The sequence below is a fragment of the Harmonia axyridis genome, chromosome 3 (assembly GCF_914767665.1).
Source record: "Harmonia axyridis chromosome 3, icHarAxyr1.1, whole genome shotgun sequence".
NCBI lineage: Eukaryota > Metazoa > Arthropoda > Insecta > Coleoptera > Coccinellidae > Harmonia > Harmonia axyridis.
This window is the reverse complement of record NC_059503.1, coordinates 58,905,222-58,929,291: the sequence shown is the minus strand read 5'-3', so window position 1 is coordinate 58,929,291 and position 24,070 is coordinate 58,905,222. Positions and strand designations below refer to the sequence as shown.

Sequence of the window (24,070 nt, the reverse complement as noted above, 5' to 3'; positions counted from 1 at the left end):
AAAAATTTTCATGAAACACTTATACACAATGTATAATGCGATATTTTAGGGGGACCAGTAAAGTTAGGGGAGATCGGTCCCCCTTTATCGTTGCCACTGACATTCAGAGGTTTTTTATTTCAATTTTCCTTAACCCCTGTGAGGAAAATGTGGACCATACCTAATTGTCAAAACTGATTTATTTCTCTTGAAAAATTTCATCACAACATCTTCAATATTGTCTTAATATTTTCTTGGTGATCAACTGAAAATGTTTCATGAAACATTCGTTGATTTGAAGTTCCTGGCTATGTCTGAAATTGCTTTTTAAAACGTTACATAATATGGCTTTCAGGTAATGAAGAAAACAATATTTTGATTGAAAATATTCTAATTTATAGATACAATAACAAAATATCAGTAAATATATTTAGCAGCATTAAATAAATATGGGCCAGATCAATTGTCCATATCTGAAGAAGATAAGGCACAAAGAAATGAGGAATAAATTTTTCAATATAACACAAGTTGTTCCTTAACAAATAATCTCAATTGATGACCATAAAAAACAATACTATTTTTCATAGTATACAAAAGTACATATCCCTGAAACAGAAAATCTGTAATTAGACTATAATAAAAACATATTTATTCTATTTTTCCAAATACAGACTATCCTAACCAAAATAAGGTGGATCTATACAAAATTCCCTTGAAAGAAATTCAGAATATTTCTTACAGGTTTTCAATCGGAATCAGATCCGGACTCAGAAAGGCACAGATCTTCCTTGAGCAAGCGGCTTGTTGGCACTGAATTGAATTTTGGCGCGGTGGAGTTCTGGATTCCATTGCAATGACCATTATTTCTATCGTTGCTTGTGAGATTTCTTTCAAGGACAGTAGAATTAGCCTCATCTTCTGAATCACTGTCTCCATCACTGCTTGATGATGAACTGTCACTGATCTCTCCGATTTCATCTGGTGTTATGTGGAAAGTTGAAGGTTTTTCTATTGGTATGCTAGAATTGTTTTGTTGGGAAGATGTTGTATTCATATGAGTGGAATTGTGGTGAGAGTTACTGACAGGTAAACGAGGTTCAGGGAATTCATCAAGACCTATCATTGGCAAACTTGCAGATGCACTAGTGTGATTGCTGTGAAAAAAAAGTTTGTTTATTTTGAGTTTTCTTGAATCAGAAGATGAAATTGTTAAATATTTTGGACTGTCCATCACCAGATATTTCAATAATTTTGTAGTGAAATTATCTATTTCGGTGAACAAAATCAAATATGAAAATATTCAATTATATTAATCACAATTAATACATAAAACCTAAATTTATTACTTACTCATTATTAAAGTTGCGTAATTCATCTTTGGGACTTTTGTTTTGCTGATTTGGAGATGGATAACGAGGACTGGACTGAAGTGGCGAGTGTTTAGGAATTAAATTTGTGATTGGTCTATCAGGTCTTCTACTTCCACTGGTCACTTTAGTTTTGCTTGAAACACGCTGCCCAACTGGCGGTGTTTGTGATCTTGCAGCAAGACTCGAGGAACTGTTACGTTCATTGGAATTAACACCTAACCTCTCTGTGGAATGATAGAAGGAAAATATAAATCATCTAATTATGTATAGCAGACAGTTAATAATAATAACAAGATTAAGTGAGAACCAATTCAATAAACATATTATATTAGAACTAACCTGATGGATGAGGTACTTTAGAGGATTCATTACGTGTTTTTTTAACTTGTATGTTACAAGATAATCGTTCTAAAGTTACTTCGCCGGTTCTTTTATCTATTATTAAGACACATTCTTTTGTATATGGCCTTTGTGATCCTTTGAATACTGTCTGAGGAACTCCTGATCCATCTAGAATAGTAAGTTGATAAATATTCCATTGAGCTATTTTTAATATCCTTGTGAATCATGGAGATTATTCTTTAAATAACCAAAGAGCACATGGTATCAAAATTGTAAAAATGAAAGTTAGATGTACTCAGGAATATTTTAAACAAAATTTATCGCAATATCCATATTAAACAGTGAATTAAGCCTATACAAAATTTAATACATACTCAAACCTCATATTGAGCAGAACCAATATTCGATTGCAATTAAACATTTATTTTCCAACTCACCTAGGTGGGGAACAGTAACTGCGACTTGATGATTGTTTCCTACATCTACTGTAGCAATTTTATTTTTGTCAACTGATGCAGGCTTAAAGTCATCTAGAAAATAATTTACCAATAATTAATATCAATATGCAAGGTCCTCTAGTTGCCATATAACTTACATTTTATTGTATGAAATGCCGTCGACTTTGGATTTGTAAAACTTTGACCAATCTTTAATTCTCTTACTTCATTTCCAATTTTGATACCTAATTTTTCTGCCATATTTCAATCTTATCCTTAAGTTTTTGGTTATCAGTGAATCTGCGAAATATTTTTAATTTAATAAGTCCTGTTCCTACATATCGATCACAAACTCCTAATTCATTTCATAGTCATTTCAGATTAGCAATTATGGGAAAATATTCAAATGACTTCGTAACATATGAGAACTTGAAAACACGTATTGAAAAGTAGTAAATTATTGACCTACTTCTCGATGAATTTGACACTTTGACGGATACAAAGAGCAAGGGGAAAGCAACTGGGTTTACATTCGAACTACTAAAGCTATAAAAGTCAAATTAGTGCTAATGTACTTTCACCTTCATTTACCTTGTATTCAATTTAAACGATTGAATCGAATCACTATATTGAACAATATCTATCATTCTTCGAAACAATATTCAAAACTCAACAATATCAAAATATTTCAAGCAAACAGTTATTAGTATTCTGTGCGTGATATCACAGAACACTAATATATGATCTTTTTTCATTCCATGAAGAAAAATTTTGGAGCATTAGCCAGAATTTTGGAACATTAGCCAGCATGCGGTTGGCACTCTAATACTAATGTTTATTTTATTATTCAAAGTTATAAGTATATCCTTCAAATAACTTATAACAAAGAAAACATTTTTTTAGTGATGATTTAAAAATGAAGAGACGAATTCAATGACAGAATATTTCACTTAAAAGAAGTGCCCTCTGAGAACAAGGTATGAACTAAAGATCAACCGCGAAAAATTAGAAACGCGGCACCATTCCCAGTTTTAAAAACAATTTCAATTTCAAATTTATTTTTCGAAGAGCTGTTATTTTCAATGATAATTTGACAAATTATCGTAAACGATGCCAGGCATGCCAGGGATCAGCACCTTCATGCCTGATATACCGACATGTGGAATCTGATGTCTGTGGCAGTGCTGCCAACCCTACCTAAATTTAGGTAGATCTACCTAAATTCGAACTAATCTACCTATCTACCTTTTTTGAGCTCGATCTACCTTAATTCAGCTCCGCGCGAACTTTACGGTTTTAGATCAACGAAAAACCGTTTTACCGGTAACGTGACTATGAAAAAAATTTATTCCTTATTAACGATTTCACATCTTAATTTTTACGCACGCCATTGGATACGAAGATCTCCGGAGATCAGTGGCGGAGTTTCAGAAACATACAGATGCAAAGAAAGGACCGAAATTGGTAATAAACTGATAAATAACGATGGCTGCGCCTCAATACGCACTTGCTTGATAGAAAAATAGCGATAGTAAATATGGTTGCATGTACGTAGGAAAAATAGATAGGTTCGTATTGCTCGCAGATTAATTGAATCGATCATTATGCTTAAAAAAAAAACCAGAATAAAATAAGATCGTCGAAAGGAATGAGATGAGACCCTCTGAATGCATCGAAGGCTGCTGTCGGGAAGCAATAAAAGACCCTTTTGGGTGTTAAAATAATAAAAGTTTTGGACAACAAGCGTTTTCTTGCAAATTATCCACATCTGTTGAAATGAAATATTTGAAAGACTATTTATTCTTTCGTGTTCAAGTAGTAAAGAGAACAACTTTCTTTAAAGCAGGCTGCTTTAGTAGAATTTCTGAATCGGGATATTGCGATTTTGACGAAACAGAAAAGGTGTCGTTTTGTATAGGTAAGTTTTTTGCTGAATTTATCGAAAATATGAGTGCCAGTGATAGTGGAGGCGAAGGAACAAGTCGTGGTCCATTACCGAAGAAAAGAAAGTATTACCAGACCTATAAGAGTGATTGGGAAAAATTATCATTATTTTATATATATTTGAATTTTAATTTTAAATTATTACATAAATATATTTCTTTGTTTTTCAAATTTTTCTTATTATGTGAATTCTTATATTTTTTTATTAATTCATCAATATTTATCATTAATAAAGTATAATTCTATGGACTCAGTTCTTTCAAAACTCCTAAAAAAAAAGAAGAAAATAATCTACCTAAATTTGGCAACATCTACCTAAATTTCGAACCTCTATCTACCTTTATTTGAGCTCAGTGGGTTGGCAGCACTGGTCTGTGGTCATGTCTCGCGAGCAGAGGACACATGCCGGGGGATTTGGCTTAACTGCATGAACCAAGTGTATGAAAGACACAATAAAGACTTTCCCCAAGACAAGGTGGAACAGCGTATGCCGAAGCCTGCATGGCTAGTGGAAGGATCTAGTTCTGAATATGCAAACTCCAGATACCAGGCGAACTCTGATTTAATTGGCATTCCAGGAGCATGCGGAGCTCTGCCAGGGCTCAGCCCTCGGGAGCTCCCAAGGCTCCTGGACAAGGTGGTCCCACCTATAGCCAGGTTACTGCTGGTCTGAAGGTGGGTATAATGGATAGGAAGTATCCAGAGGTGATTTTGGAAATGGACCAATTGAAGGCCACCAAAAATTCGATCATGGAGCAAATCATTGCGCTGGGAAAAGAGGACGCTATAAAGCCTACGTTCCAGCAATTGCACATGAGGCCAGTCTGGCTTGGTCTGACATGCTCTGATAAAGCCACTGTTGAGTGGCTCAGAAGCATACAGCCAAAACTAAAACCCTGGAAGGGAGCTGATCTGAGTATCGCTGAAGAGGCAGAACTGCCTCACCCGGAGATCCTGGTCGGCTATCTCCTAGACAGTCAGGATCTCTCCACCGAGGAAGTTTACAAGGTGGTTGAGAACCAGAACGCAGGGTTCAAAACCTCTAGCTGGAGAGTCATTCGAAGGGGACCATCAGGACCCATGCTCGAGTTTTTCATCTCGGCTGTTAGAGCATCGGTCGAGAGACTTAAAGCACAGAATTGGCGAATAAACTATCTATTCGGCCAAACAAATCTTCGCCTTAAGGGACCAAAGGCAACGATCGAGAGTAGAGAAGCACCTCAGGCCTGAACCTCTAGTCCGGCGCTGAAAAGGCCTAAAGGGGAGGTAACGGAGAAGGTGGTGAAGCCTCCAGGCAATGAAGAGGCCTCAAAACCAACCACCAGCTCTGGGAGGAGAGCTGTTCTTCGAAGGCGTGAGGAGGGGGGGGGTCCGACGGGGTAAAACCTGCGGTTCCCTCCGAAGAGCCTAGCGGACATCCAACCTCATAAGGGGCAGATGTCTGACATGCCTTCAGATGAACCTCCAGCACTCGAAGGCAGCCTCTAGTGCCTTATGCTGGAGAACGTTTAGAAGGCATATTGATATAGGGCTGATACAAGAGCCCTGGATCAATGGAGGCCAAGTAAGAGGCCTACCAAACAAAGTATATCAGACGATATACTGTGATAACTCAGTAAGTCCAAGAGCCTTAATTATACTCAGAAGGGGACTAACCTGTCTTCCATTTACAGAGTTCCTGACAAGGGATCTTGCTGCGGCATTGGTTGAGGTGCGAACTGAGAGCATCAAGAGGCAGCTGGTTATCGCCTCAGGATAATTTACGAATGATCCTCAAGAAAGCCTAAGAGCTCTATTAGAGACTCATTTTCCTGGCTTCAGGCAGACGACCAGTGAAGATGGGGCCCCCGCTGGGGAAGTATACAACCTCACCAGGCGGGATTCTCAGAAAGCCGGTAACTATTCACACCAGAAAGAATTGAATGGGCGATAAAGAGCTTTCAGCCCTTCAAATCAGCAGGCATGGATGGTATTTTTCCAGCCATGCTTCAGAAAGGTGTTGAAGTTCGTATGGTCCCGATAACTGAGATCTTTAAGGCCAGCTTTACAAGCGGCTATATCCCGAAATCATAGAGGGAGGCGAGGGTAGTATTCATACCCAAAGAAGGTCGAACGAAAAGGCTCCCCGGAGCCTAAATCCTATCGACCCATATTCCTCACTTCTTTTCTCCTGAAGACCATGGAGAAAATAATGGAAAATAATATAAGGGGAAGTTTATTAAAGCTCCACAACAAACAGTTTGCCTATAGGGCGGGCAGATCTACTGTAGACGCCCTTCATCATCTCCTCAGAGAGGTGGAAGGCACCCTCAAAGCAAAAGAGATTCTGCTTTCAATGTTTGGGGACATCGGAGGGGCCTTTGACAATACCCTACATGCCTCCATATGCAATGCAGCCAAAAGGAAAGGGATAGAGTCCTCCACTGTTAAGTGGATATCAGCTTTGTTGAAAGGACGAACTGTTACAGCCTATCTGGGAGAAACTGAAGTGACCGTGCTGACGTACAGGGGATGCCCTCAGGGAGGGGTTCTATCGCACTTGCTGTGGAGCTTGGTCATGGATGGCCTCCTGGAGAGGCTTACAGCAGGTGGCTTTAACGTCCAGGCTTACGTCGACGACATAGTGGTGACTGTTAGAGGCAAGCATTGGGGGCCCACTAAGTAGCCGAATGCAACTTGCTCTCAGAATTATTGAAAATTGATGCGAAGAAGAGGGGCTTACTGTCAACCCCTCGAAAACATCAATAATTCCGTTCACTAGAAGAAGGAATCTCGACCTCAGAGCTCTGGTCTTAAATGGCCAGACTCTGCACTTCTCTAGTGAGTGTAAATATCTAGGTGTTATCCTGGACAGTAAACTGAACTGGGGGAAACATATAGATGAGACTACAGAGCCACGGCGGCTATGTGGGCATGCAAAAGACTCTTTGGAAAGACATGGGGAGTGAAACCGAAAATGGTACTGTGGTTATACACATCGGTGGTACGCCCTATTGTCACCTATGCATCTCTAGCATGGTGGACAAAAACCGAGGAGGTCACCACACGTAGCCGGTTGCAGAAACTGCAAAGGCTGGCGTTGAGAAGAGGATTGAAGAATTTCTTATTTTTGAGCCAGTTACAGATTTCGTAAATGATATTCATTTTTGATTTTTGATAATATTCAAGTTGTATATGAATTGGATTCATTAATGTTGTATTTCTTTTTATTAATTTCTATTTTTGTTTTTTTCTTTATTTGTATTTTGTAGGAGACATTATCTTTCAAGCTTGAGCTGTTGGTGTAGAATTAAAGGTTGCAGAAGCACTTTTCAGGATATTGCGGGGAAAAGTAGTGATTTGTATCAATATTAGTTCAAAGATCATCACAGGGCGTATATTTTCTCGAATAATAAAATGCAATATAATTTGAAATATCCTATTAATTATGGAAATTAACAACATTTAAGAGGATAGAATGGATATCAGCGAAAAATAGAAAAGTAACAAATGTCACTATAAACTATATATAATTGATAATATATTTCCAAATTCATAAATTTTTCTTTTTAATGGATATTTTGCAGATAGCAGTAAAAAAAAGTACGTATCTATACATATAGAAATATATCAAACTTATAGAAATATTATTATTTTACGTATTAATTGATTCCCTTATGGAGATACCTACCTGTGAGTAATACACAAAGAGCAGGCATCGAAAACAATAATTACATACAATATAATGATATAATAATAATGAAATTTTCTAAAATTTTCACTGCTTTGAATTGATTATGTTTGTGGGCGATTTATTTTTTGTGGAATATCATGAAAAACAAAATTGTACTAATGACTAATTGTATAAATAAAAAAAATATAATATTCCTACCGAGTTACACAATAATTAGTGTCAATATAAGCCTCGTATCCACTTTTTTATCCTATTATATCGAGATATTTTTTGATTAAGTGTTTTATTGATGAAATCAGCGAAATATGGAACCCTAGAGTAAACACCTGGATTATCTGGATTGCCACAATCAAACCCCCATGATACTATTCCATAAATAGTTCCATTTATTATGAGCGGTCCACCAGAATCCCCCTGAAATCATACAATAAACACTAGATAAGTCATAGGTAGTGGTTCTGGTAGATGATGGATAGATTACAAGTCCTTGAGATCATTAGATTATCATGTATTCTTGGAGTTCTAGAAAACTCCAATTTTTTTTGAGAAGTTGGTCTTATCTGATTTGAAAGAAAAGCATAATAAACATTTTATTGAATATTCTGCCATATACACATTTATTCAGAAAATTTGCTTCAGCCTGTGAATTCATTTCAGGGATCTCTTGAGAACTTTTTGCCATTTAGTTGAAAAACTGTTATCATGTGGATAATACATTAATTTCATGAATTTTATTGGAAAACATCTAATTTAAATTAAGTGTGATTCTAGTCCGCTACAATTTTTATTACTTGAATAAGGCTACTCCTAGATATTTTTAGTGGCCAAAGAAGGGATTTCTCAAAGTACTGATATTGCTTTCTAGAAAACCAATGTTTACCTGTTACACCTAGTAGTAACGGGTGTTTTTTTTCGAGGTATATAACTTTAAGTTGGCATTACTGTTCAAGATGGCGATCGATTTGACAGCTGTCAAGTGATTTATTCTCAGTTTGGTTTGGCAATTCATCATGAATAGACTCACGCCTGAACAACGCTTGCAAATAGTGAAATTTTATTTCGAAAATAATGGTTCTGTGCGGAATACGTATCGCGCACTACGTCCATTTTATCGTCGACAAAATTGTCCATCAGAGCAGTAAATTCGATTAACTATGGAACGTTTTCGCACCACGTTTACTCTTATTGATAACTCGCATCCCCAGAGACGCCGTATGGTGCGTACAGAAGAAGCTATTGCTGCTTTAGAGCGTAGCATTGAGGAAGACCCGAATTAGTCTATCCGCTATGGAGTACAGGAATTGGATCTGTGTCCATCCACTTTATGAAAGATTTTGCGGAAGGATCTTGGTTTGCGTGCTAACAAAATCCAACTCGTGCAAGAATTGAAGCCAAACGATCATCAAGTAAGGCGTAGATTCGTCGAATGGGCCCAAAATGAAATTGCCGTTGTTCCCGATTTTCATAAGCGAATTTTGTTTAGCGATGAAGCGCACTTTTAGTTGAATGGCAACACCAACAAACAGAACTGCCGCATTTGGAGTGGAGCTAATCCTCAAGTGTATGTCGAAACACCGTTACATCCAGAAAAACTGACCATTTGGTGCGCTTTATGGGCTGGTGGAATCATTGGTCCGTACTTCTTCAAAAACGATGATGGCCAGAACGTTACAGTCAATGCTGATCGGTATAGAGCCATGATTATTAACTTTTTCATTCCTGAATTGAACAACCATGATGTCCAGGAGCTGTGGTTCCAACAAGACGGCGCAACATGTCACACAGCTCGTGCCACAATCGATTTATTGAAAGACACGTTTGGTAACCGCCTAATTTCACGTTTTGGACCGGTGAATTGGCCTCCAAGATCTTGTGATTAAACACCGCTAGACTACTTTCTGTGGGGCTATGTAAAGTCATTGGTCTATGCGGATAAGCCACAAACCTTTGACCATTTGGAAGACAACATTCGCCGTGCTATTGCCGATAAAGTCCACAAATGTTGGAAAAAGTCATCGAAAATTGGACGTCCAGATTGGACTACATCCGAGCCAGCCATGGCGGGGTCATATGTCAGAAATCATATTTAAAATATAATGCCACAAGATTATCTTGTGGATACAGAAAATGCATGTCAATCGAATAATCCATCGTTATTTTATTGCAATTTAAAGTTCTATAGCTCTAAAAAAAAACACCCTTTATATGGGTTTAGAAATAACTAGTCATAGAGACCTTATCAGAGAAACCCGAATGCAACAAAGCCTCAAGAATTGTCGGACATCTGAGAGACATACTATGGAGGAACGACTATATGTCATCTGGGAGTAAAGTCAGAATAAATAAGACAGTGGCGAAGCATGTGCTAACATATGCTGTAGAAACAAGAGCTGAAACGGCGAAAACAAAAAGCATCAGCCGAACAACTGAAATGAGATCCATAAAGATTAATAGCGTATTCGACTGGCTGCACCAGTTCGAATTGATTCAAGCTAATTATGTCCTTCAGTTCTCCATAAATTCGAATTAATACGCACTAGTAGCGCCAGTCGAAAACGCTTTAAGAGATCAGATTAGGAAAGATATCATAAGAGAAGAACTCCAGTGTAGTAAAGCGGATATTTGAAAATTATCGAAATTATTAGAAATTATTATGCAGAGAGAATATACGTTGAATTCAAAAGAGTGATCGCGACTTGTTTAGACTGATCTTATCTTAGCATAAGGATGTTTTATTTTCCAATCAATGCTTTTCTTAGTAACCGTCTCACGGCGTTGGTGAAATCGATATATTTTTTACGGATAAGAAAAATAATAATAATCTTGACTTATCTGAGTTCGATACATGCGAAAAAACCGTCAGGGTCTTTCTCAGATGACGCAGCAAAAAGGTCTTAGGCGGAGTTGAAGTATGTTTCTTGCTGAGATCGACAGAAAAATTTAGTTTGAAGTAGAGGTAAGGACTCTTATTGAAAAAAGATGAAAAATGTTCTAACCAATGATCTAATTGACATGGTATCATGAGGAGTAGTTAGGGCGGTCTTAGAGAAGTATAATGTTAGGATTTTTTTGTGGAGGTCAAAGGAGTTAATCAGTATCGCTTAGGGTCTCTTATTGAGAAAGGTTGAGAATTGGAACGTCGGTCGCGAAACCGGACTTAGAGCAAAACAATTCCTTTTCAATATCAGAGTAATAAATTTAGTAGATGATAGACAGTTGAATGAATTTCAAGTTTTTTGGAAGAAGGAATTGTTTTGGCTCTGAGAAAGGAAGTTAAGTATCGCTTAGGGTCTCTTAGTAAGAACGGTTAAATTAGGTCAGAAGTAGAAAACTAGGAATTTTTGGGATAAAGTTAGAATTTGTTTTTTTAGAATCTCTTTGGAATAAATTAGGTCAGATCGGAGTTCGCGGATCGGGAGTGAAGTTTTATATAAGAAATTACACGTTTTTCGAGTGAGCCGTTTGTGAAAAATTAAAACTAGGTTTAGGCAGGGCCTAAAATACTTACCTAGCATCGCGGGATAAGGGCAAGTCTTTTGGTTAATTAATTTCATTTTATTTGTTGATGTTTGAATGTTTTTTTTTTCAATGAAAATAAGTATTTGAGTAGTCCTGATTCTCCCAAATTCAAAGTTGATATATTGTTTCGTTTGTTTGAATAACAGATTATTTGAGACATTTTTTTGTTTTATAAAATTTTGGCCGTTGAGTCAACATTTCAAGGGATATGGTAACTTTGGTTATTTTTTTTTATTTTCTTTATTATATTTAGTTTTAAAATTAAAATCGATTTTCATTGACCCAATAAACTAATTCCTGTCCCTAGAGAAGGAAATTCAACTAACAAGACCTGTCCATTAAAGCGACAGGCCGGACTCACATAACATCTTAGTGAATTCACATAATTATTAATTCTCCGAGACCTCTGGAAAGCCGCTCTTCCAGGGGTTAAAAGAACATCCCAACCGGAGATAAGTGAACGATTGGTCAACATTCGCTGACCAACCCGTTCATGACAAATTGGTGACAGCTTAAGGGATATTAGTTGATTTTTGTTTCTCTGGGATAATATGACGAATTGGTGATAGCTTAAGAGATAATTTTTTTGTCTGGGATCGGATATTTTTCGAAAAGTTAATTTTTGGTAGTTGAAATTTTGAGGATTGATAATATTGAAGTATTAGAGTAAAGTTTGAGAAAGAAACTGTTGAATTGGGAGACTTTTGGATGAATAGACCTTGTATTCTTTGTGTATGGTTGATATTTTTGAATTTGAATTATTTTGAGCGTATTGTTGTTTTTATCAGGGGCGAAAACATTTAATTTTGTTGAGGTGGAGGAGTGTGTCGGATTCTAATAGTTTTATATTTTGGTATGTTATTTAGGAAGTTGGAGAAAATCAGCTGTTGGGCCTGAATTATACTTAGTTAATTTATTTCGTTGAACGTTAATTTTCTAAATCTAGAAGTAGAAGTGAATAAATAATTTTCATAATTAATTAGAGGTATTTGTTTTGGGACATTTTTTTAATTGAAGTGATTTTTCTCACAAAATTATTTTTAAGTAAGTTTTGATCCATTTTCTAATTTTCAAAATTTGAAAAAGAGTTTCAAGTAGACATTGACGTCAGATTTGTGCTAGTTTTGGAATTTACTAGTTTTCGGTGTAAAAAAGAAATTTAGGGATTTTCAGGTAAAGGTCAGACAGTTGATCAACGTGGGATACCAAATATATAAGGGTAAAGGTAAATTATTGTATTGGTTGTGTTATTGTTATTAATTTTTGGGTATTCAAATTTAATTGAAAATGTCGATTACACCTCCTCTACCTGGTACTTCAAGTTCAGTTAATGCGCCAGGCGGAAATCCACCTGTGAATCCGGCAATAGAAAATATGCAACGTTATTCGCTAGGAATGATATCGACTACCTTGGAAAATTTTTCAGGAAAAGAAGCTTTGAGATATTTTGATAAATTGGAACTAAGAGCAAAATTGGAGGGATGGAGTGAGGACGAAACCCTCACTCTATTGAAACTAAAATTAGTAGGCGAAGCATACAGCTATTTTCAATCAGATGTTACTTTAAATTTATTGACTTATGCAGAATTAAAATTGAGACTAACTGAAAAATTTATGTCGCAAAAATTACCGGGGGAATGTCATTGGAATTTGAGTAGATGTATACAAAGACAAGATGAGGATGTATCTTCATTTTGTACCAGATTAAAAACTATTGGCGCAGAATTATTAACTGAAGATTTGATCGGAGCGACGAAAGAGGAAGAATTGGGTATAAGAAAAATGAATACGAATTTGATTTTAAATCAATTTAAAATGGGACTTCGAAAAGATATTATGAAAGAGGTTGGTATGTTTTTGTTACTAGAGAAAAATTTGGATTTAGAAAAAGCGGAAGAATTGGTAAAATTACATGAAATGAAAAATAGAATTATTCAGGGATACAGGTCATTTAATTCAAAAATATCGGTAATTGAATGTGAAATAACTTGCCAATTATGCGAGAAGAAAGGACATATTGCGAAAAATTGTAGGAATACTGGATTAAGTGGGAGAAAAAGAGGACAAAAAGTTGAGAATATTTGTTTTTCGTGTGATCAATTAGGTCATTTCGCAAGAGAATGTAGGAATAATGCGAGAGCGACACATAAAACTCAAGGAGTGCGAAATATCGATAATCAGCCGGGGCACTGGGTAACGGAATGTGCTAGGAATGATCGTGAGATAGAACCAGGAGGACGAAAAGATTTTGACATTGGGACGATACATATTAATAGAGATTTTTCACGAAAAATAAATTTGCCATTCGAAAAGACGAAAAAGACTATAGAGATGAGAAAGGAAGTTGAATCGTGTAATCAGGGAACAAGTAATATGGGATCATGGGGAAAATTTGAAGAGAATCGTGTAAATCGAGTTAGGTCGGAGAAACTAAGCGAGAAAGAGAAATTGCCGGTAAATACGTGTAATAAGGATGTCGATACTCAGAACGGATTGCGTTCTCCAAAAATGCGGCTACCTAGAAGAGAAATTAGGGAACGTACGGTCCTGGTAATTCCGGAAGTACATTCGGCAGGAATGCATGACGTACCACATTTGATAAAATTAAGTATCAACGGAAAGATAGGTGTTTGTTTGATAGATACAGGGGCAGCGGTGTCTCTCGTAAAAAGAGGATTGATTTCAAGAGACGAGGTCAATGAATACGGTGTTGACTGTGATTTAACTAGCGTATCAGGTGATTATGTACGTACCTGGGGTACGGCGAATATTGCGGTGAGTCCAATAGGAGAAAGATTGAGGATAGATTGCACGGTCATATTAGTGGATGATGAAACATTAGGAAACGTTGATATAATAGTAGGTAGGGATTTTCTTAAGGAAAATCAAGCGCATATTAAGTATGAACACGAACCATCGGTAATTATGTGGGGAAGAGAGTTTAAATTTCTGAATAAAGATTTGAATGAAGGTATATATACAGGGGATAGATATACAGAGGAGAAGAAAGAGGAAATACAAGTTAATCACTTCAGGGTTAGGCAGGTTAGTTTGGAAAAACAAGGTGAAAGAGAGAAATTGCAGGTAAAGACGGAGTTCGGTACTCAAACGGAAAATTACGAGGAGAAAAGAAATTTGGCGATGAGAGATATAGGCATTCAATTGGAAAATATAGCGGAATTTGAAACAAAGGGTTTTTCAAAACGAGAAGAGATTAATCAATCAGATAGCGATATTGAAGAAATAAGCGTTGACGAAACGATAGGGATGACAGAAAGAGATGAGAAAAAAATCCGTGGAAAAGGAAAAATTTCGAAGCAAAATATTACAAGTACGAAATCTCGGGAATTAACTGAGCCAATAAAAAAGGTAAAATCTTATAGGGTTGAGAAATTTGACAAAAATACAGTGGATCCTCAATTTGACGTAGGGGAATTAGTTTATTTGAAAAAAATGTCGGCGAAACAGGGTATATCAAAAAAGTTAATGGAACCTTGGGTAGGACCTTGTAGGATTGTGGAATTGCTTGGTCCGATGACCTATAGAATTAGGAAATGTGGGGGTAGAGAGGAACAAGTCGTTCATGTAGATAGGTTAAAACCGTATACCGCGAGAAATCGAGAGTTTGGGATTGATATAGAAGAATCCGACGGTTCGGAGAAATTAGATACGGACGGTAGAGAGACTGAATCTGATGATGAACGGACTGAGATACGAACATTTTCGCCGATGAGGATGATTATGAGGTTGAATCGAGCGCAATTTGAAAATGAGGAAATAGAGGAGGAAGAAATCCCTCTAGGTAGATCGACTAGAGTACGTCGCCCACCGGATCGATGGGGTTGGGATTAATAGATAACGGTACATACAGATAAATCCATTGTAATATAGATTATTCATATTTTGGTAAATTTTCGACATTTTGGATAAGTAATGGAAATTTTGGTGATTTTTTTCTTATAGGTTTGATGAATTATGGAAAATTTGTTTTTTTTTTGAGATTTTTGATAATTGCGTAAAATGATTGATAATTGATAATACTGGTAAAATTTGATTAATTTTATTTCAGATTAAGGAACTTGAGAAGTATAACGAAGTGAAATCAGAATAAGTTTTTTTGGGATTTATGATAGTTTGATTCTCGAAATAGTTGAAGAGACATATAAGTAATTTGGGTATTATAAAATTATTTAAGGAATCAATTTATGGAATCAAGACACTTAAGGAGTAATGATGATAGTTTTTTTGAGTAGGTTTTGGAATTTCAATAAAAGTTTTGTGTGAGGAAACATTAGTTGTTTTTTTTTTCATTTCGGGATTTTATTGAGATGATTCTGAATACGAATATTTTGAGTTTAGGAAAAAGTTGACTCCAGGAAAAATGAATTAGGACTTTTTTAGTTTTGACAGTGAAAGGCTTGAAAAGATAATGAAGTAGATAAATAGTTTGATTTTGAACACAAAGAAAGAGGGAGAATAGGCATTTCGGATTATAACTACAGTTTCAGTTTTTGGGAAACATTGTACTAAAATTATTCTAGAATTATGTGGAACTCAGGATATTGAGTAAGAACTAGAACTAGAAGTGAGGTATATAGAGAGTTGCCAATTTTACGTTGATTTATTTTGTTTTTGAATTCCATTTTTATAAATATTGAGGTGAAGAGTTGCAATTTTTGGATGATATAAAACAGAGTTTGCTTTCAATTTCAAAATTTACGGGTAACGTGGGACACAGGTCCCTCAGGGAATTGAGTCGACCCTGCCCAACGTGAGATTCTAGTGGCTCCTTCTTCCAAGGAAGTCACTACCGGATATAGGGTCCCCATTTTGGGATGTGGATGTCTCATTTTTTTGTTGATGTTTTTTTTTATTATTATGTTATGTTTCAGAAAAAAAAAGGAATTTTATAGAGTTTTATTTGGAAATCGGAATAGATAATTTGAGATAATATAAAGGAGACATTCAACCCAAGGGTTTGACAGTAAAATATATGGAATATTTTTTTTCTTTTTTTTTGGTAAATTTAATGAACGTTTATGGTGGTTATGTTCATATAATTAGTTGGTTTGAGATTTTTTTTAATTTTTTTTTTTTGATTGATTATGAAATTTTAAGGGATATAATGATATTTAGTTAGAGCGAAATAATGCACAGATTTTTTTTATTTTGTAATATTTTATGGAAAATTGCAAATTCAAGAGTCTACAACGAAAGATGGAAGTAACTTCAGGAAGATGTATGGATCGAATCTGAGTTAACGGAATAACCTTACTTCCAATTATGTGTGTTGATGTCCAAAAGTGAAATGCTATCATGACGTCAGACAATACAGATCAATGTGGATTATAACTGAATATTACCTGAGAAGTGACGATCACCTTTCGATAAACTGGTTAGAGAGTTGATCAATCAATGAGCTTTAGAGAAAAGCTGAGAAGAAGACGAGGAAGAAGATATGTTGACTGAAGAAGATTATATTATGGAGGAAGAAGAAGATGGGATTACGATGAAACTGAGGATGAAGAAGATACTCAGAGAATCCTGAATCTTGAAACCAAGATGTAATGGTTGAGGTATGCTAGTGGTTTAGCAGTACAGTAGACGTCGTTGGACGACGAGTATGTTTAATTTGGGAGAAATGGCTCCCTCACCGAAAGTCGACTATTCATGAGTGGACTTTGGTATTCAACGTTGTATTTCGTATGATTAAATATGGCCTTGGAATTATATGACCGACAGTCCTTATATGAAAGTTTGTATGGAAAAATAAAGCTAGCCAGTCTATGAAGTATAAGTCCTATGAGAGAAATGAATCGTCATCAAGCAGAAGAAGAGCAGATTACCAGAACTATGATGGATGTCGAAGTAAAAGGTTATTTCCGTGACGAAGATGAGATCCATGGAAGAAATACAGTACCATTCCACCAGACAATCCTATGAAGCAGTATAATGGAAGCAGAAAGTGCCGCGATAGTGAAATTTTGAAATCCCGAAAAGTGAACAAACTCCATGCTGGAGTTAGTGAAGTGCATAAGAGAAAAATATTTCGAATTGATTTGATTGTTTTTGATTTTTTTTTTGTTTTATTACATATTAGGATTTGGATTTTATCTTTTTCATTTTATTTGAGTAAATAATATTTGATATGAATTATTGAATAATGTCGGAAAACATACCACCATAGACTTTAAGATCTTAGGGTAGGTAGAGATGATATAGTTTCTCTTTAAGGTTAGCTTTTGAAAAGTTTGGTTGATAGGTTTTTGTTTTATTTTGTATCTGTTAGTAAGCAGTTTGATGATAGTTTAAGAATGAAAAATTTAAATTACTTTGAGCCAGTATCATTTTGATATAGGAGTTACAGTTATTGTGATTATTGGAGAGGAAGGACTATTAAATTAATAAGGATGAAAGTGAGGGAAAAGTTATGGCATCCGATGCCACAACTTTTTCGGATAAGGGTGTGATGTAGTAAAGCGGATATTTGAAAATTATCGAAATTATTAGAAATTATTATGCAGAGAGAATATACGTTGAATTCAAAAGAGTGATCGCGACTTGTTTAGACTGATCTTATCTTAGCATAAGGATGTTTTATTTTCCAATCAATGCTTTTCTTAGTAACCGTCTCACGGCGTTGGTGAAATCGATATATTTTTTACGGATAAGAAAAATAATAATAATCTTGACTTATCTGAGTTCGATACATGCGAAAAAACCGTCAGGGTCTTTCTCAGATGACGCAGCAAAAAGGTCTTAGGCGGAGTTGAAGTATGTTTCTTGCTGAGATCGACAGAAAAATTTAGTTTGAAGTAGAGGTAAGGACTCTTATTGAAAAAAGATGAAAAATGTTCTAACCAATGATCTAATTGACATGGTATCATGAGGAGTAGTTAGGGCGGTCTTAGAGAAGTATAATGTTAGGATTTTTTTGTGGAGGTCAAAGGAGTTAATCAGTATCGCTTAGGGTCTCTTATTGAGAAAGGTTGAGAATTGGAACGTCGGTCGCGAAACCGGACTTAGAGCAAAACAATTCCTTTTCAATATCAGAGTAATAAATTTAGTAGATGATAGACAGTTGAATGAATTTCAAGTTTTTTGGAAGAAGGAATTGTTTTGGCTCTGAGAAAGGAAGTTAAGTATCGCTTAGGGTCTCTTAGTAAGAACGGTTAAATTAGGTCAGAAGTAGAAAACTAGGAATTTTTGGGATAAAGTTAGAATTTGTTTTTTTAGAATCTCTTTGGAATAAATTAGGTCAGATCGGAGTTCGCGGATCGGGAGTGAAGTTTTATATAAGAAATTACACGTTTTTCGAGTGAGCAGTTTGTGAAAAATTAAAACTAGGTTTAGGCAGGGCCTAAAATACTTACCTAGCATCGCGGGATAAGGGCAAGTCTTTTGGTTAATTAATTTCATTTTATTTGTTGATGTTTGAATGTTTTTTTTTTCAATGAAAATAAGTATTTGAGTAGTCCTGATTCTCCCAAATTCAAAGTTGATATATTGTTTCGTTTGTTTGAATAACAGATTATTTGAGACATTTTTTTGTTTTATAAAATTTTGGCCGTTGAGTCAACATTTCAAGGGATATGGTAACTTTGGTTATTTTTTTTTATTTTCTTTATTATATTTAGTTTTAAAATTAAAATCGATTTTCATTGACGCAATAAACTAATTCCTGTCCCTAGAGAAGGAAATTCAACTAACAAGACCTGTCCATTAAAGCGACAGGCCGGACTCACATAACATCTTAGTGAATTCACATAATTATTAATTCTCCGAGACCTCTGGAAAGCCGCTCTCCCAGGGGTTAAAAGAACATCCCAACCGGAGATAAGTGAACGATTGGTCAACATTCGCTGACCAACCCGTTCATGACACCAGATACAGGATGTGGTGCAGTTCGACAGAGAGGGTAGACGATGTTGGAGAGACCAGAATGAGTGGGAACAGATGGGCAAAATGAGCTAAAGATCAAAAACCCAACTCAAAAAGACCTCCTGGCAGATCATATTAGGGATGGTATGAAATCTGGTCATCAGCTCCACAACTACGACCGAAAAAGCATCGACGTGAATCAAGAGCTTCTGGGCGCTAATTGCGCCCTTGAAGAACACATAACCTTCCTCTAAGGAGAATGGCGTATGCCACTCAATATCACTCATCGTCATGTCTTCACGTTCTTTCCTCAATTGTTTGTTAATTGCTTTTTTTATAATTAAGGATATTCTATAAGATACTAAAAAACGAAATAGTATATGAAATGTTTGTTTTTACCTGACAAGAATCCTTGGTGCCTTCATCATCCTTCGCACAGAACATTCGTTCTGTTACCAAACCCTTCGGGTAAGATTGAACGCAATCTTTGTCATCTATAATTGGTATTTCAACAGCTCTCAAATCATCACTAGTGCTTGCTCCATAGCCTGTAGCACCCCAGCCCAGAACAGTGCCTTTCGTTAGAGGAATTTCTTTGGAAAAGGATGGCAATTTGACGGGTTGTATCATTTTGGAGAGCTTCACCGGTTTTCTTAGCTGAGCAATTGCAATATCGTAATCCTGGCTCAAGGCTTTATACTGAGGATGGTATATCACTTTGTTAATGGGCACAACGCATCCTCTAGAATCCTTAAGGCTGTTGGAACCTGCTTTGACTACGAAATTTCCTGTGGATCTGAAGCAATGCGCTGCTGTTAAAATTGTGTTGGGTGCTATCAACGTTCCACCGCAAATGTGCATCCTTTGGCCTCGAAATAACATCTGGACGGACACCACATAAGGGTAATTTCTGATATCAACCTTGTTTCCTCCTAGAATTCTGAAGATAGGTACCGCTCCATCGGCATCTCCTGGATTTAATTAAGTATTTTAATTTTTTCAAGAAGTGGATTGTTGATATTATTCATATACCTACATATATTTTTTGCCGTATTCAGCATGTGTTGGATTGAAGCTTTTCTGTTGTTAAGTCTTGGAAAGACTTCCTGAATATTATATAGAACTGCATAGATTTTTTCATTTTTCGTCAATTTTTTCCACGAGGACTAAATTTGATTATAATTTTGGATTATTTTCGTGGCCAGCAAGAAGTCCGGATCTAACACCGTTATAATAGATGCAGTAGCGAAAAGATTGAGAGTAAAGGCGGAAAGTAACAACTGTAGAAATGAGAAAGATGGCACATGCTTGTATAAGGCATGATAGAGGTCATTTTAAACATAATTTATGAATACATTTCCTACTGAAATTTTGAGTTTGATTGCAATGAAGAAATTTTTAATTCATTACTTCCCTTTCTTTGCCTTTTCCCCTTTGATATCAAAATCTGCAGAAACAAAACTAGTGCCTGCATTCTATTGAAATATAATATTAATTTGACAAGTTTTTAATATAATTTTGTCATACATAAATTGTGAAAATCGAAAGTTGCAGCCAAAATTTTATAAGAAATTTATGATTCTTTTCTTCATGTACCAACTTTTAAATCATACTAATTCTCATTCAACATCTAATAGAGCATAGTTTTGCTTTTTTCATACACATCATATTCATTTCTGATGAAAATAATCCAAAATTTAAATCAAACTTGGTCAACGTAGAAAAAATTGACAAAAAATGAAGTAAGGTGAGAAATTTTTCAAAAAACACAAGAACTCAAATATCTCAGAAACACCCTGGAAACCCCCTGTATTCAGACTTAATCAAGACAAGTTCATTTAATCGAACAAAGATGATTAGTTTGGGTCTAGACTGTCTAGAGAATATTGTAAATTGACACTAGCACTTTGTTGAATGTATAAAAAGTAAGAAAGAAAGACATACAAACTAATAAGACTATACTAGGATATTGTAATCACTGCCAGAGCAAACTGTTGAGTGTCAAAATAGAGACGATAAAATTTAAATATATAGAATATATAGGTTTAGTCCAAAGGAATAAGGACTAGTCTAGGTCCAACTCAATCATTTTCGAGATATAGGGTGTCGAAATTGGAAAATTGCATTTCTTTGAAGTAACATTTCTCGTAAGAAAACATCTTGAATGAAACACTAATGCGCGACAAATATTGGTTACCCCTACCCATAAGGTAATAATTTCAGAATGGTTTTTAATAATAATTATTGTTAGATACGTGTTGAGTGAAATATTATTCAAAATTAAATTCGTTTAAGTTCATAATTCACCCCATAGTTAAAGAAGTCGTTGGTGGAATTTTCCAATTTTTTGTCATTACTCTTAGTTCGAATACATAATAATAATATCAAACAGTATAGGCTTTGCTTTGACCAGAATTTGAGATAACACGCAGAGTAATATATTAAGAAGGGCGCCCGTTATTACAAAAGTTGACAAAAAGTTATATACAATGAAAATTTTAATGGAGTAAACGGTATGAAACATGTTGGCGTCGAGGTTGGCGTTTACTTATTGTTATTGTTATAGATCTCCCGATTAAGGTAGATTTTTTCATTTTCATATTGATAAATGTTGGTCTTCAAATGTGATCAAAGGAAAAAATCTAATGGTGTTGAATCCGGAAACCTTTGTGGCCACCGAATATTTCAATTATTTGAAGTTCACAGATCACCATAGATAGGCCCTTGGTTGATTTGCTGCGTGAAAGTGAAACTTTTGATGATTTTATAGTTTGATAAGAAATTTATAAATCATGTTATCTACATATATGTTTTTGAAAAGAGAAAAAAAGCGACTTTATTTGTGGAAGAAATTTTTATGGTTTACACTTCGAAAAGTTATGTTTGTACAATAACTTTAAAACTAATTGCGATAAAAAACAATTCACTTTATTATTTTAGCACAATATCTGTAATTATCGAATTCTGAATCGGAAATGAATTGAAATTTCTGTGGTACCTACTACCATAGTTACCACAGAAAATTTAATAAGAATAACGAAAAAATGACTCAATATTCACGTGACACAATTGAAATTTTAGGTGTTGATATAAAATGCAGAAGAATTAATGAGGGAAATTGTTTATGAGCAAAGAAAAAATACTAGTACATACACTAACACATCCCTCAAGGAGGGATATATTGATATAAAATGTGAAAATCAAATAAAATGATCATATAATCGAAATCATAGAATTTTCAAGGAGAATATCATAAAACAAATACCCAATATTTTCAAATATTTCAATATTCCCGAGGTTTCAGAATTAGGATAATTATGAATTTTAGGATAAAATTGAAGAAAAATATTTACTCACCTGTAATAAATGCGATCGAAATGATGCATACCCATAGCATTTTTATTACAAATAATCAAAATCAATATTTCACAGTAATTTATATATGGAGGTAGATTTTTAAATGAACAGGAACGTATTAGCGGAATCATGGAAAATCATTTCATTTATGGAATAAGTCATGTTCAGATCATTTAACTCTATTGAATGAACATTGAGCATTATATGAATATAATTATTTCTATTTACGAAGTTTACAAAATATGGAAAAATTGTTTTAAAGAAAAATAAATATGTACCTAATTTCACCATCAACCGTTATATGAAGAATATAAAATGAATTCTTGATTCTTATTAAGATATCTCGATTAATTTTTCCTACTACGAATATTAGATACGTTGTTGTCGATGTTGAAAAAAAGGGCCTGATACATACAAGAATACTTGTATTGAGGAAATGCGTGGGGCCTTTTTGTAATCATATAGACGCGTATATTAGATTTTTCAATTGTTTTTCCACAATTTTTTATAAACTGGTTATAAGGCAGCTGAGTTGGTCATTGAATGTCAATTCCTCATATACTGTTCATAATATTGAAATATTAGGATTAATAAATAAAACTGTTTTGAATTATCAACCAATATCTCCTAGAAGATTGGTAGAGTACAATTTATTTTCTGTTGGAATATTCTTTAAAACACGTGAAAAAATTTCATGTGGAACACCTTCTTAATTTGTATAGTGTGCAATAAAAAAATGTATGAAAATGAGTATTATATTATTAAAATTTCATTTAACATTTTTAAACTGATGTTTCAGATATCCAATTCCAGTGGCATTAACACTTATAAAAATGATGGTGCAGTTCTTCTCTCTTTATCGATTCCCCATATTAGGTAAGTATTGTTGTCTAATAGGTTCAAGATATCTCTTATTGGTGAACTTGTTATTTTGGTTATATTTTATTTTTCTAGCATTAGGTATTGCGATCATTTCGTATAATTGTTGTTCTGAGGAATTATGCCAGTTTATGTGATGTCTTAATTTGGTAATTCTCTCTTTTTTTCAATGAGATCAAAAAGAATTTGGTTCAAAAATATTTGCCAGTCCATTCATTATTTTACCTGGAAAACTCAAAACAGTATTGCTTTATTTTCTATCAAATTTTTCGAAAGCTCGAAGTTCTTATTTATTGTATATAATGAACACGTGCTAGCTGAATAACAATTAACCTACTCATACCTTATTTCTCAGAGAAAAAATACTGTCCTGATATTATGACACTGACTTCTTATCATATTGTCCCATATGCATCTAAAAAAAAAACGTTTATTGGCAAATCGTGCCGATTAGTTCGCTATTAAATTATGATAGTAAGAATCAAATAGGTAAAGCGACATATATTTTTCTTTGTTCGCTCTCATTTCATCAATCTTGTGATATTCTCTTACAATCAGGTGGGTTTTTACAGTTTTCACACCCAAAATACCGTTTTTAAAATTATCTTATCAAATTGTAGGTAATCTCCAGGCAGTATTTCATTATTAGAACTTTTTATTATCGATGATATCTTTTTGGATTTGTCAGA

At 34.9% G+C, this 24,070-nt stretch overlaps 3 protein-coding genes across 3 annotated transcripts; 1 reads left to right on the top strand and 2 right to left on the bottom strand.

Annotated features, from left to right (window-relative positions):
- Positions 1-352: 352 nt before the first annotated feature.
- On the bottom strand, positions 353-2,606 carry LOC123675545 (ell-associated factor Eaf). Its single transcript, XM_045610912.1, has 6 exons — positions 2,287-2,606; positions 2,129-2,221; positions 1,689-1,859; positions 1,330-1,573; positions 719-1,133; positions 353-585 (listed from the first exon to the last, which is right to left on the bottom strand). Exons 1-5 carry the CDS (start codon positions 2,387-2,389, stop codon positions 725-727), a joined length of 1,020 nt encoding a protein of 339 aa, XP_045466868.1. The 5' UTR covers positions 2,390-2,606; the 3' UTR covers positions 353-585; positions 719-724.
- Positions 2,607-4,450: 1,844 nt separating this feature from the next.
- Positions 4,451-5,828, top strand: LOC123675544. The gene is made up of 2 exons (XM_045610911.1): positions 4,451-5,687; positions 5,746-5,828. The coding sequence occupies exon 1, from the start codon at positions 4,655-4,657 to the stop codon at positions 5,300-5,302; it is 648 nt and encodes a 215-aa protein (XP_045466867.1). The 5' UTR covers positions 4,451-4,654; the 3' UTR covers positions 5,303-5,687; positions 5,746-5,828.
- Positions 5,829-7,526: 1,698 nt separating this feature from the next.
- On the bottom strand, positions 7,527-22,652 carry LOC123675543 (trypsin-2-like). The gene is made up of 3 exons (XM_045610910.1): positions 22,503-22,652; positions 19,545-20,116; positions 7,527-8,159 (listed from the first exon to the last, which is right to left on the bottom strand). The coding sequence occupies exons 1-3, from the start codon at positions 22,540-22,542 to the stop codon at positions 7,965-7,967; spliced, it is 807 nt and encodes a 268-aa protein (XP_045466866.1). The 5' UTR covers positions 22,543-22,652; the 3' UTR covers positions 7,527-7,964.
- Positions 22,653-24,070: the final 1,418 nt, after the last annotated feature.

Coding starts and splice junctions, on each gene's coding strand:
- LOC123675545 (XM_045610912.1), bottom strand. CDS start 2,389: ATGGCAGAAAAATTAGGTATCAAAATTGGAAATGAAGTAAGAGAATTA. Junction 2,222..2,286: donor GGCATTTCATACAATAAAAT/GTAAGTTATATG, acceptor ATTATTTTCTAG/ATGACTTTAAGCCTGCATCA. Junction 1,860..2,128: donor AGTTACTGTTCCCCACCTAG/GTGAGTTGGAAA, acceptor TTACTATTCTAG/ATGGATCAGGAGTTCCTCAG.
- LOC123675544 (XM_045610911.1), top strand. CDS start 4,655: ATGCGGAGCTCTGCCAGGGCTCAGCCCTCGGGAGCTCCCAAGGCTCCT.
- LOC123675543 (XM_045610910.1), bottom strand. CDS start 22,542: ATGCTATGGGTATGCATCATTTCGATCGCATTTATTACAG. Junction 20,117..22,502: donor TTCGATCGCATTTATTACAG/GTGAGTAAATAT, acceptor AATTAAATCCAG/GAGATGCCGATGGAGCGGTA. Junction 8,160..19,544: donor GCACCAAGGATTCTTGTCAG/GTAAAAACAAAC, acceptor GTATGATTTCAG/GGGGATTCTGGTGGACCGCT.